Source organism: Pungitius pungitius, chromosome 1 (genome assembly GCF_949316345.1).
Source record: "Pungitius pungitius chromosome 1, fPunPun2.1, whole genome shotgun sequence".
NCBI lineage: Eukaryota > Metazoa > Chordata > Actinopteri > Perciformes > Gasterosteidae > Pungitius > Pungitius pungitius.
This window is the reverse complement of record NC_084900.1, coordinates 21,517,466-21,530,379: the sequence shown is the minus strand read 5'-3', so window position 1 is coordinate 21,530,379 and position 12,914 is coordinate 21,517,466. Positions and strand designations below refer to the sequence as shown.

General features: G+C 41.3%; 1 protein-coding gene across 2 annotated transcripts; it reads left to right on the top strand.

Annotated features, from left to right (window-relative positions):
• Window positions 1–4,033: 4,033 nt before the first annotated feature.
• On the top strand, window positions 4,034–9,465 carry krt5 (keratin 5). 2 transcript variants are annotated; one of them, XM_062563109.1, is made up of 10 exons: window positions 4,034–4,662; window positions 6,655–6,863; window positions 6,963–7,023; window positions 7,133–7,228; window positions 7,393–7,557; window positions 7,653–7,778; window positions 7,892–8,112; window positions 8,227–8,273; window positions 8,438–8,593; window positions 8,654–9,465. In XM_062563109.1, exons 1-10 carry the CDS (start codon window positions 4,162–4,164, stop codon window positions 8,740–8,742), a joined length of 1,671 nt encoding a protein of 556 aa, XP_062419093.1. In that variant the 5' UTR covers window positions 4,034–4,161; the 3' UTR covers window positions 8,743–9,465. The 2 variants fall into 2 exon arrangements, with proteins under 2 accessions (XP_062419093.1, XP_037334695.2); XM_037478798.2 differs by having other exon boundaries at window positions 8,438–9,465.
• Window positions 9,466–12,914: the final 3,449 nt, after the last annotated feature.

Below are 12,914 nucleotides of genomic sequence, written 5' to 3'. Positions count from 1 at the left end.
TTATAATGTCACTCATTAACTTTATCAGTAGTTGGTTAACTGCTTCTTAGACCTGCCGCTTTGGGGCCGTGCCCGAGCCCAGCCGATGCAGACAAGCGAAATGAATGTGCAGGAAAAGCATATATTTTGCGCAGATATCTTAATTTACAAATATTACACGGTTTATAACACCTAGTGTGGTAGCAAAAAATGAAAGGCGTCTCCTAATAAATGGCATATTTTCAGAATGCTTCTTATGCAACATTAGTGGTCTGATTAAAAAGCAAGGTCATGTGTTGCATTCAAATGAGCATTTGAAAGGCTGCTGCAGCACCGTGCAAGTTGATTTTTAAAATAAAACAAATGTGAAATGAAATTGTTGATTGTAATATTGAGGATGCTTAGGAGCTGTTTTGTACCAAGGCAATGATCTTATGACCCATATGCCCATATGAATAGTTGGTCTTTGCCCTGGTGATGCTTTTTACCAGACCTATACTCCATTCATCTTCATTATTTTTTCTTGCTTGTTGAATTTTTTTGTCAGTTTGAAAATCCTGGAAGTGAAAGGCATTTTTAGTTGGGTTAAGATGAGTAGATGAATGTTCTAAAACCCAGTCATTAGAATTGAATAAAATGCGCAGTGAGTCTTATACATGAGGCAACGTTGCATTCATGGTAGTTAACCCTACTTATTCTTCTGAAGGTGTGGCAACTATCAGAATCTTCCCTTTATGCAGTGGAGAGAATCTCCCTTTGGCTTGATGGACTTGGTCCACTACCGCTCCCTTTTAATAGCTTTTGTTGAGCAAGTACAGTGCCTGTAAATGTGTGTGCGTGTGTGTGTGTGTGTGCATGAGTGAGAGAGAGAGTTGTAGAACTGAGGACACCACGCCCTAATCGTAGAATGTAACTGTAGCACTGACTGTCAAGGGCTCAGCCTCAAAAGTTGAAGAAAGAAATATTTTATGTTTCGGTGTAATAACCTGTGTAGCTAACACTAGCAGAGTATGTTGGCATTTGCACTTGCTATGTTAGCTACTGAAGGTGTACTGAGTATATGAACATGCTGCTGCTGCTGCTTTTTAAGGATCGTCACAGTAAACAAAGACCCAACCAGCTTTATGGAATCAGTGATCTTTAACTTTATCTCTTCAACGTGGTCATTGCTGATGCAGTTGGACATCCTAAAATATCCTTAATATACATTATATAGACATTTCTGTTTGCTTTGCTTGGAAATTGCATTTTTTGTTTTTCAAATATATTTCTTTACGGAGTGCCAGCGTGTTCTCCATAAGTAGCTCAGACAGTTTGACAAAGCAACAGCTGAGGTTGAGGCATGGAGGTCAATTGGGAGGAGGAGGTAATACCACCTTGAGTCTACAACACTGAGATTTGTTGTCAGTTTAGAGGTTCTGTTTAATCCGCCATTCACATTCAGCTGATTAGTAACCCGAAATCTTTACGCACGACACAAACAGTAAAAAACAACTATAGCCGTGCCACCTAATTACTGGTATTTCTTTTTTACAAAAAAAGTATAGCTATGTTGCACAGTCAATAAACTGGAAATGAAAAAACAAAGCCAACAGAATATCTACAAGATCAAATTCATCCATGTGTGTCAACCTGGCGTCACTACTTCGTAACAGATTATTTAGGTTTCCCACTGGACTTCTCTACTTTCATGTTTTTTGACTTCAGGTTCATTGTTTTTGGCCATCATTAATGCACCTGTCAATCATCTAGTTTCTTGGAGATATTGATCGTAGGGTGCAATAAGCTTTGACTCACATTAACAAATCTTGCTGCACTTATTTAACCATACGAGGGTAACTTTTCCAATCAATTGGTGCAAATCAATTTAAGAAAGATGGAAATGTAATGAACATTGGGTCACTACTCGTGTGAAGATATGACATTATGTTCTGCAATGTCTGTTAATGGACTCGCCTGACTTCAACACTGAGTTGTGGTACACTGCATTACTGTGCATGTCCTTTTCCCGGCCAAGTCAGATAAGCAAGGTACGGTGTCAGTATCCCATAACAACCCTATATGATACAAACAATGCTGCAATTTATACAACAGCAAGTATTGCATGTCAGAAACAACTCATTTTATTACTCATCATAGCAGTTCCCCTTCCCAAGAGTAAACTCCCATCTCTGGTTCTCACACAGAAAAAGAGCTTGTGAACATTCCACAACATGCGCTGACTAGAAAGTACGAAATGTCACCTGTCATATCATGTGAGATGAAATACAATCCTGTAGCAGATTTGGGGTTGCTACCACCTGTGAGGTTAATACGTTTTCATCCCATAATCCAATATCTGTATGCATAGAGGAAGTTTATAGGGATGGCTTGTTGTTAAACATGTTATTGCATTGCATTTTAACACTATCAATTGTTGTTTTTGCAGCAGGAAAATGTTCATCACAGGGCTACTAAAAATTGCACAACAAATGTGTTCAAAAATACTGTATAGACTATTTTAACAAATCCTACGCACTTCAAGTTGTGGACGAGTTAAAGTCTGGAATGCCCAAGTTTATTTAGGTTTCATAAATCCATCATCCGTCAGAAATTGTAGTGAGGATGGTTCATTCCAAACTAAATGGCCCCTTGCACCCCTTTGTTTAGTGATCAGTACTGACCATCAATCTGGAGAAAGACATGAAATCAAACTTGTTCTTAAAAATTGAATGAAGGCGAAAGTCTTGTGTAAACAGGATTGAGATAACATTTACATATTTATTCCTAAACTTGCAACTTTGTGTTTTTCTGATATGTGTTTCCCCGTAATAGGTCGGATAAAGGTGCAGTATGTTGCATGTGAATGTCATTTTTACACAAGAGAATGTTGGAAGTAAGAGTGAACTACTAACATTTTTAGTTAGGGTGTGACTCACATGTGCCCTGAAGCTGATTTAGATTCTGCTTTAGTACAGGACAGAGGCCGGTAAGCCAACACCTACATCAGCGTTGCTGAGATGGGTTTTAACAGGTAGCAGTCATACCAATTCTGTCAGAGCGATAACTCTTGTCTACTTTAACCCGTGAAGTTCTAGCGGCTGCAAGTTGGCCGTGATGCAGCCAAGATCAAAAATTTAAACAACAGACATGACATGAAATTTAAAATGCGCAATTCATGCCAATGAGTTGTAACTGTACGGATTAAACTACTGATGCTGGCATATTTTGGTGATTGTAGCAAACTATATAACGACCCAGAGTAAAAAAGGAGTGTACAGTGCCCTCAAGCAACGACAAACTGCAGGCATGAACGCATATATAACCGTATGCTGGAATACAACTGAGGCATTTGAGATTTAGTGCAGGTCTATACAGATTCATTCTAAGATTACTTCTTTTTCATTTCAAGACGTGTTCACTGCAATGAAAGAGCTCTACTCTATGTAGATACTCTACCAAGGAAGGTCCTTCAAAACCAGTGTCCTCACTCATTTCATGTGATAACAAACTTTAAAACAAGTTTAAATTTTGGTGCCATTGTTTGACGATGTGAACGTGAACCCCAAACCATGAAACCATAAAAAAACACCACCAACTTTTTCTTTTTGAATTAAGCTTTGTATTTTTAGCCCAAATTCGGACAGCTTAATTTTAGCCCAATGCACCATCTCTATGTCTCTCTAACTCCAGTAGGATTCACAAAATATTTGACAGTAATATTTATTGATCTTGCAAAATGTGAAAGAGAGAAAATGGTGGTTCATTGAGCACACTTTGAGCAAACAAAAAAGTAAAAATGTCCCTGCAAACAAGTCTTCATCCCCAATCTCCCCCCGGCTGTGCTGCCATTGCTCTTCACGCACCTGGGTGTGTCAGGCCCTGTTTGTTTTACAGGGGTGGCGCTGTTACCTGTTAGACAGGCTGAGCTGCTCTAACGCCAATCCACCTGCCTGCATGGGCCCCTTTCAGGATACAGATAATTTGAGAAGGGTGGAGGGGCGAGCACAAAGGAGGTGGAGCTCAAAAGGACCTCCTCCACGGTTGAAGGTAGATAAAAATCCATCACGGACTGTAAGAAGACACTTAGAGGGACTTGACTCTCCTCTTCGTGTACTCCACCGCTCTGCCGAATCTCTCCTTCTGCTCCTCTTTTTCTCTGTGAATCCTTCCCTTTCAGTGGGAATAAAAACAGCCTTGGCGATGTCTTCGAGAAGTTTCATCTCCAGTGGTGGAGGCTCCAGGATGAGCATTGGTGGCTATGGAGGCAGTAGTGGTGGCGGTGGTGGTAGTGCTGGAGCTGGCGGTGGCCGATCATACTCCTCAAGATCGATGATAACCAAATCATCCCAAAGGATGTCGGGCGGGAGTCTTCGTGCTGGAGGTGGTGGAGGTGGTGGTTTCGGAAGTGGAGGTGGTGGTTTCGGAGGTGGAAGTGGTTTTGGTAGTGGAGGAGGTTTTGGTAGTGGTGGCGGCGGCGGTGGCGGGTTTGGTGGAGGCAGCTATATCGGCTACGGTTTTGGCAGTGGTGGTGGTGGTGGAGGTGGTGGAGGCATGGGAGGAACCATCTCAAACGTCCAGGTTAATTCAAACTTGCTGGCCCCTATGCAAATCTCCATCGACCCCAACATCCAGACTGTCCGAACCCAAGAGAAAGAAGAGATCAAGACTCTAAACAACCGCTTCGCCAGCTTCATTGACAAGGTGAGCTGCCCTTCAAATGACACCGTTTCAAAAGAATGCTGAAAAGCTGCTTTAAAATTGACCTTGAAATGTCTATAAATGTATATATTTTAGATTTGCAAATTACAATTTGGTTCAACAGAAGATATCGAATGTTGAATATGTGTTGCACTGCACAGAGTAGAGTTCATTCACTTGCCTTGTATACGGACAACAGACAGTTTCCTAGGGGCCACCTTGGCTCATTAAATATTACACAGTAGCTGTTCCAAACCTGAATGATGTTCAGATAATTGAATCAATCATATAAAACTTGCACATGAACCTTTCATCTTCCCATAGTAGTATTGTACATCAGCTAACCTCTGCACTGATGTTTATGGCAGACCGTTGCTTCTTTAAACTTCTCTTTGGCCAGTATTAGCCACTTGTCAGTTGTCTTTGTGTAAAGTGAGCATGTGGAAACAGTAGAGAGGTTGTATCCAGTGACTGGTGGCTGTGAGTATAAGGGGAAAGGGATCAAGTTATGGCCTATTGCCATGGCAGCAAGGCCTCACAAGCTTTCAACAGTGCTGCAGGAGGTGGGACCCATTTTTGCAATCCATTACATTATACAAATGTCTTTCCATGAACTTTTTATTTCAATGATGAGGGATGACTTTAGAACTTGTCTTTTGGTTCTCCGTTGGCTTGTCCTAAAGTGTGCCCATGCCAAGACACATTGGTGGTCACACGGATGAACTGAACTTTGGTGCTTTAGAATGAAACACAAATTCAACATTCAAACGACCTGTAGTGAGTGTTTGTGGAAGGTTAAATGGTCGTCACACAAATGTAAATTTTGATGTGACAGCCAAAGGCTTCAGGAACGTAGCATTAATTACTGAGGGGAGAGGCAGGCAAGTTCCTTCAGTGAAAGTATGCATCCTGGAGGCGAAGGAGTGGCGAAGGAGTGGTGCATGGCGGCGATTAAGGGGAGTGGCTAGGCTCAGGTGTGGTATGGGCTTTGAAAAAAAGGTCTACAGGTACACACCCAAAGTGGAGGGATGGGTCCTCTTCGTTCTCAAGGGTTTTCAAAGCCGGTTGCAAGGCAACATATTTTACCTTTTGTTCATCAAGAACTTGTCAGATGTTTGTAAAATAAGAATTACAACTAGTTAGAACAAGTGCAAGTCCAACTAGAATGACTCGACAGTGGATCAAGTGTGGAGCACCCTTGCTCCAAGGGACATTATAATATGGCAGCTTTCAGCTCCGGTGCATTACATTACATATCATTTAGCTGACGTTACAATCAGTGAATTTCAACCATAAGGATCCAAACGACTATTTGTTTGTTCAATGCTCTCATCTGTCAAGAGGCGGTGGCGGTTATTATTTATTTCATTTTTTTCTGTAAAGATCCCAGAAAAGATTATTTGGTTATTATTTATTTCATTAAGTGATATTATTTATTTTCCTGACTTTTTTTCTGTGAAGATCCCGGATTGTTATTATTTGGTTATATGTGGCTTTCTGGAAAACAATAAATGTTTACATTTAGGCTCCCACTGCAATCGTCACACTTTTTCTGACCCCGGCCCCCTCCAGAGAAGGGAAAAGTTATCTGGCCCTCACAGGAACAAGTTTGGGGACCCCTGTTGTAGATGGTTGGGTTGAGCTGGAAGCCAAGATTGACTTATTGCAGGATGAGATTAACTTCCTCAGAGCTGTCTACGAGGCATTAAAATAAATTAAGCACACTACAGACCTATCATGGCGGTTTCTTTGCTTTTATTTTAGGAAAACCCCTTCTTAGTTAGGAATATAAGAATAGATACGTTACTGCCTTTAATCTTTGGTGCAGGAACCTTTTGTGTGGTAAAGTCACGCACAGGTGTGGCTCGATGAATTACCTGAGGTAATTAAAACCAAGACAACAGAAATGTTTTATCGCCCCACAGTGAACGTGTCAAATCAGTTCAAATGGCGTTTGAAATTGGATCTAAACATTAAACAATGTCCCCCTTTTAGGTCCGCTTTCTGGAGCAGCAGAACAAGATGCTGGAGACCAAGTGGAGCCTGCTGCAAGAGCAGACCACCACCCGCTCCAACATTGACGCCATGTTTGAGGCCTACATCGCCAACCTGCGCAGGCAGCTGGATGGGCTCGGCAACGAGAAGATGAAGCTGGAGGGAGAGCTGAGGAACATGCAGGGCATGGTGGAGGACTTCAAAAACAAGTGAGTTATAATCTCCACAATATCTTGCAAAGGGAACAACCAACCCACAGCAGCTGATGCCCTTCCATCAGCTAACATTTTCAACTGTCTTTTTGTCAGATATGAAGATGAAATCAACAAGCGTGCCAGCGTGGAGAATGAGTTTGTTCTCCTTAAGAAGGTGAGAGTTGAACTCCTCCATGTTATTAATTGTAGTGGAGTGAGTTAATGCCATTTCCTCTGACCCATCACCAATACCAACCGGTTCCTTGTCCTTTCGTGTCTTGCAGGATGTAGATGGTGCCTACATGAACAAGGTTGAGCTGGAAGCTAAGGTTGACTCTTTGCAGGATGAGATTAACTTCCTCAGAGCTGTCTACGAGGCGGTAAGACAAATTAAGCACACAACAGACCTATCATGGCGGTTTCTTTGTTTTTATTTTTAGGGAAACCCCTACTTAGTTAGGAATAGAATAATAGATACCTTACTGCCTTTAAGCTCTGACCTTCTAATTACATTTTTTAATATGACATATATTTTTTTTTGCAGGAACTGCGTGAGCTCCAGGGACAGATCAAGGACACCTCAGTCGTCGTGGAGATGGACAACACCCGCCACCTGGACATGGACTCCATTGTGGCTGAAGTCAAGGCTCAGTATGAGGCCGTCGCTAATGCCAACCGTAAAGAGACCGAACAGTGGTATCATCAGAAGGTAGGTAGAGAGAGGAAGTAATGTCAACAACCACATCTCCAGTATGAAACCGGTGAGAAGAGTCTTTAACAACGACATATATATTCTTATTTCAGTACCAGGAGATGGAGTTGAATGCAGGGCAAGCCGGAGATGACCTCCGCACCTCCAAGACTGAGATCGCTGAGCTCAACCGCATGATTAGCCGCCTGCAGAATGAGATTGAGTCTGTCAAGGGACAGGTTAGCTCACAGTTACATGCATTTATATGTTCAAAAACAAAACATGCAAAATATGTGGAATGCGTTTTATCAATATCAATCCTAAAGCTTCTGCTAACTTTTACAACTGACAGCGCTCCAACCTGGAGGCCCAGATTGCTGAGGCCGAGGAGCGCGGTGAGCTGGCAGTAAAGGACGCCAAGGCCCGCATCAGGGATCTGGAAGAAGCCCTGCAGAGAGCCAAGCAGGACATGACCCGCCAGGTCCGCGAGTACCAGGACCTGATGAACATCAAGCTGGCTCTGGACATTGAGATCGCCACATACAGGAAACTGCTGGAGGGAGAGGAGGACAGGTAAAGGCTTAGCTGACTTTAAGTCTTTTGAAACCATAAAACACTTCATTGCATAACGTTGGGCAGACAAAAACATTAGCAGCTCAAATAAATCCTTTGTGTTTCCCTCTGCAGAATCACCTCTGGCGGTGGATCTGCAACAATCCACATACAGAGCTCCAGTATGTATCAACATATATGTGTACAATTCACTTCATTTCTGAGCCAGCATATTTCTACTGTTAAAGTAGAAATGAGAAAGCTGTTAGCTTGGTTGATAGGGTTATTAATTGAAACTAAAATTCTTAAAATGGAATCTCATCTGATAATGTGCTTTTCTTATCAGGTTCTGGCGGTGGAGGCGGCGGCGGCTATGGCGGCGGCTATGGCAGCGGCGGCGGAGGCGGCTATGGCAGCGGTGGCGGCGGAGGCGGCTATGGCAGCGGCTTCGGCGGCGGAAGCTTTGGTGGCGGCAGCAGTATGAGCGGTGGCGGCAGCTACGGTGGCGGCAGCAGTATGAGCGGTGGCGGCAGCTTTAGCAAGAGCGGCGGCGGTGGTGGAGTCGGCGGCTTTAGCAAGAGCGGCGGCGGTGGTGGAGTCGGCATCATATCGAAAATGAGCAGCTCTAGCACGTCAACACGTCGTTACTAAAAACAGCAGTCTCTCTCTCTTCATTCCTCCTCTTCTGCCCTTATTTAGTTCTCCTCCTCATGTTCCACCCCCCCTCTCCCTGACAACCAATCATAAAAGCCTGCAAATATCCCTGACACCTCACTCCCTGGACACACGGCAGTCTCAGAAACAGACACATTTGACCATTGGCAAGCAGGTAGATCCATGTAACTTTGTTGCTCCACCCTCTGGCACCACTTACTTGCAGAGAGTTCAAGGCAGAGTAATTAGTTTACCAAAAACCGAGCAGCAGAAATTGAAGTCAGCCCTGTCTTTGTTAGATCGGTCAGCCCAACTTTCTTTTGGTTGCTGGATATGCTGTCATGCAGACAAGAGGATACTTGTAGTGCCATGACAGAGAATCCTGAAAAGGCACTCAAAATGCTAACGGCAGTTCTTAGATTTGCACAGAAGGAGGTCCGGATAGTGACGTTTTTACATTTATGAACATATGGCATAACCCCTCTTTCTTGGAAAGTCTCTTCTGTCTCTTTTTGTTGTGCATTTTGATATCCCCATCATAAGAAGCCATATACAACCATCTCATATCTTTCTGTGGGAAGTAGTTTTCCTTCTCCTGTTCTCAGAGAAAAAAACTTTAATTTCCACTCTTAAATGATAAAAGAAACTTGGATTGGCCTGATTGGGAAAACCAGATTGTGTAACATCAAAACGTCTGCAATAAACCTGACTTCATATTCATTTTGGCAGTTTGGTCTCTTCTTTTTTATCTTTTGGCATTCTCAAAACAAATAATTAGTTGGAATGCTTCAAGCATTCCAAGTATTGTTCTTCTTTTCTTTATTCCGCCATATTATTAGTTGGAATGCTTCAAGCATTCCAAGTATTGTTCTTCTAATCTTTATTCCGCCTTATTCATCTTCTTCATATTATTATTCTTCTATTTCTTCCGCCGCACCTTTCAACTCCTTCACACTTTCAGCTATTAAGACCATTCAAATATTAAAATGTTCAGCTCATTCAGGGGAGGGGTGCTATGACTTTTCAGCTTTTTAGCTCTTATAATTGAATTAATATAAATTAATATCTTCAACCTTTTTAACATGGTTTCCTAATGGATTAAATTTTCAAATCCTTTCAAAACTTCTTCAACTTTCAACTTTTTCAGCTTTTCCAATCTTTCAGCTAGAGACACCATTTAAACTTTAAAATGTTGCCACAAGTCTTAACAATTTCATTAAAAAAACAGCTTGTTGATATCTATTATAGTTTTTTCATAATCACTAATTATGTTTCAGTAGTTTTGGGGTTTCTTTAGAATTTAGAGTGGAGTTTTCCGGATTGTCCCGCGATTTAGAGTGAGCGCCGTGTCAGGATTCAGTAAAAAAAAAAGAGGCACTTTTATCTTTACGGCCACAATATTCACTTTTCAGCCTTAATTTAAAAAGAAAACATTAGCCGTGCTTGTGCTGGTTGGACTCGTATAAGTTTGGAATCTCAGAGTTATTTACTTTTTGCGTGAGGAGCCTGATTGTGAGACAAAGTCTGCCCCGAGCCCCATAAGCTTCCATACAAATCTGGCGACATTTAAAAAAAAAAAAACACAGCCGGTACACTTTTTGTAAACGGCTGTTTGAGCCGTTTTAAAACACATAGAGACATAAAAACTACACTCATGCGTTTGGTAGGGTCTTGGGTCTCTCAAAATGTCATAATTTTTTGGCTACCCCATATAGTTTTGCTCCTAGAAGCATTTGTTTGAGGTGTGGATTTTGTCTAAATCTCTTCACTCTCTTCGCCGTGAGCTAATTAGCGACCAGCTGTTGATCGATGCCCATAAAGACGTAGCTCAGGGACGTGCAGGTTTAACCGTGGTTAGATAACGGTACGTATGGACGTGCGTGTCGTGAGTTGGGACGGAGACCCGGGATGAGCAGACCGTAAGTAATGTGGAGGCTGGACCGTAAGATATTTGAGACATGTGAGAGCCATAAGTACTAGAGTGCTAGCTAGCTATACTGCTAACGAGGCTACTCCCCGCTGGAGACTTAAACCGTGGGTGTGACGTTGTTCCTTCGGTGTTGTCATTAAGCTGCAGGCACGTGAGTTTATTTTCTTACGCGAGTGATACTATTAATAACCTTTTCGCGGACCGCAAGAAGGTCGTAGGTTAATAAGCACGTCAAAAGTTACGGGGAGTGGCGTGACGTTGTTCCTTCGTGGATTGAGCTGCAGATACGTGAGTTTGTTTTCTTACGCGAATGACAGGAGATCGTTTGGTCTTTATTTTACGCAACAAAGCGTCAACTTAATATACTATTAATAACCTTCATCGGACCGCAAGAAGGTCCGTCAGTTAATAAGCACGTCAAAAGTTACGGTGGACCAGCCGGGGTTAGGGGGGAGGAGGGGGTCCGCTGGTGGGCGAAACTGCGCACTGAGGAGTGAACAATTGTAATCGAGATGGGGGCTGTAGTATTTGTGTGTGTCCACTAACATGTAATTGTCCAAGTGAAACACGTAGTACTTGTATTAGTCATTGGCGCTGTAAGCGTCCATGTTTATTTCACAAAACCGCGCATCTTTATGACATCATCAAGACATGACGGTTAACTTATCCGGAAGTATCCAGGAGCGTTTTTGATGGCACCGCCACGAAGCTTTCAGTAATTTCTACACTATTTGCAAACTTTTGAGGCACTCACCAACCATGCAAAATGTTTTTATATTTTATTTTGACTTGTTGCCAGGATCTTCTCCTGTCTTGTTTATTCTGTGCACATGGGCAGGTGCCACTGTGTATGGTAGGTTGTGTCATCAGTGTATTAATGGGTGAGAGATGTCATCTAGTATTAAAGCGCTTTGAGTTGTCAGAAGACTAGCAAAGCGGTGTACAAGTTCATTAAGTTTGAATGAAAAAGATTCAGCAATGTTTAGAAGTAATTTAAGCTTTTATTAGTTCTGTATTTTGTCAAATTCATAGAAGCTTCTCCCATTTCAGTTTTTTTGCAATTGTTTCAAGTTCGTTTCAGCTTTTCTCATTTCTGTATTTTCAGCAATTTTTAAATGTATTTCAGCCTTTTTTATTTCAGCAATGTTTAGAATAATTTCAGCTTTTATTATTTCTGTGATATCAAATTCATAGAAGCTTCTCCCATTTCTGTTTTTTTGATATTCTTTCAAGTTCATTTCAGCTTTTCTCATTTATGTATTTCAGCTTTTTCTATTCTTTCAGCAATGTTTAGAATAATTTCAGCTTGTTGCATTTTAAGCAACTTTTTGAAATTAATTCCAGCTTTTATTATTTCTGTGATTTCAAATTCATAGAAGCTTCTCCCATTTCAGTTTTTTTGCAATTGTTTCAAGTTCATTTCAGCTTTACTCATTTCTGTATTTTCAGCCATTTTAAAATGTATTTCAGCTTTTTCTATTCTTTCAGCAATATTTAGAATAATTTCAGCTTGTTTCATTTCTGTACTTTAAGCAACTTCTTGAAATTAACTTCAGCTTTTTGCATTCCAACGCATTTTCAGCAGGAAATGCATTTTCTAGTTCCGCCTTATTCATCTTCTTCATATTATTATTCTTCTATTTCTTCCGCCGCACCTTTCAACTCCTTCACACTTTCAGCTATTAAGACCATTCAAATATTAAAATGTTCAGCTCATTCAGGGGAGGGGTGCTATGACTTTTCAGCTTTTTAGCTCTTATAATTGAATTAATATAAATTAATATCTTCAACCTTTTTAACATGGTTTCCTAATGGATTAAATTTTCAAATCCTTTCAAAACTTCTTCAACTTTCAACTTTTTCAGCTTTTCCAATCTTTCAGCTAGAGACACCATTTAAACTTTAAAATGTTGCCACAAGTCTTAACAATTTCATTAAAAAAACAGCTTGTTGATATCTATTATAGTTTTTTCATAATCACTAATTATGTTTCAGTAGTTTTGGGGTTTCTTTAGAATTTAGAGTGGAGTTTTCCGGATTGTCCCGTGATTTAGAGTGAGCGCCGTGTCAGGATTCAGTAAAAAAAAAAGAGGCACTTTTATCTTTACGGCCACAATATTCACTTTTCAGCCTTCATTTAAAAAGAAAACATTAGCCGTGCTTGTGCTGGTTGGACTCGTATAAGTTTGGAATCTCAGAGTTATTTACTTTTTGCGTGAGGAGCCTGATTGTGAGACAA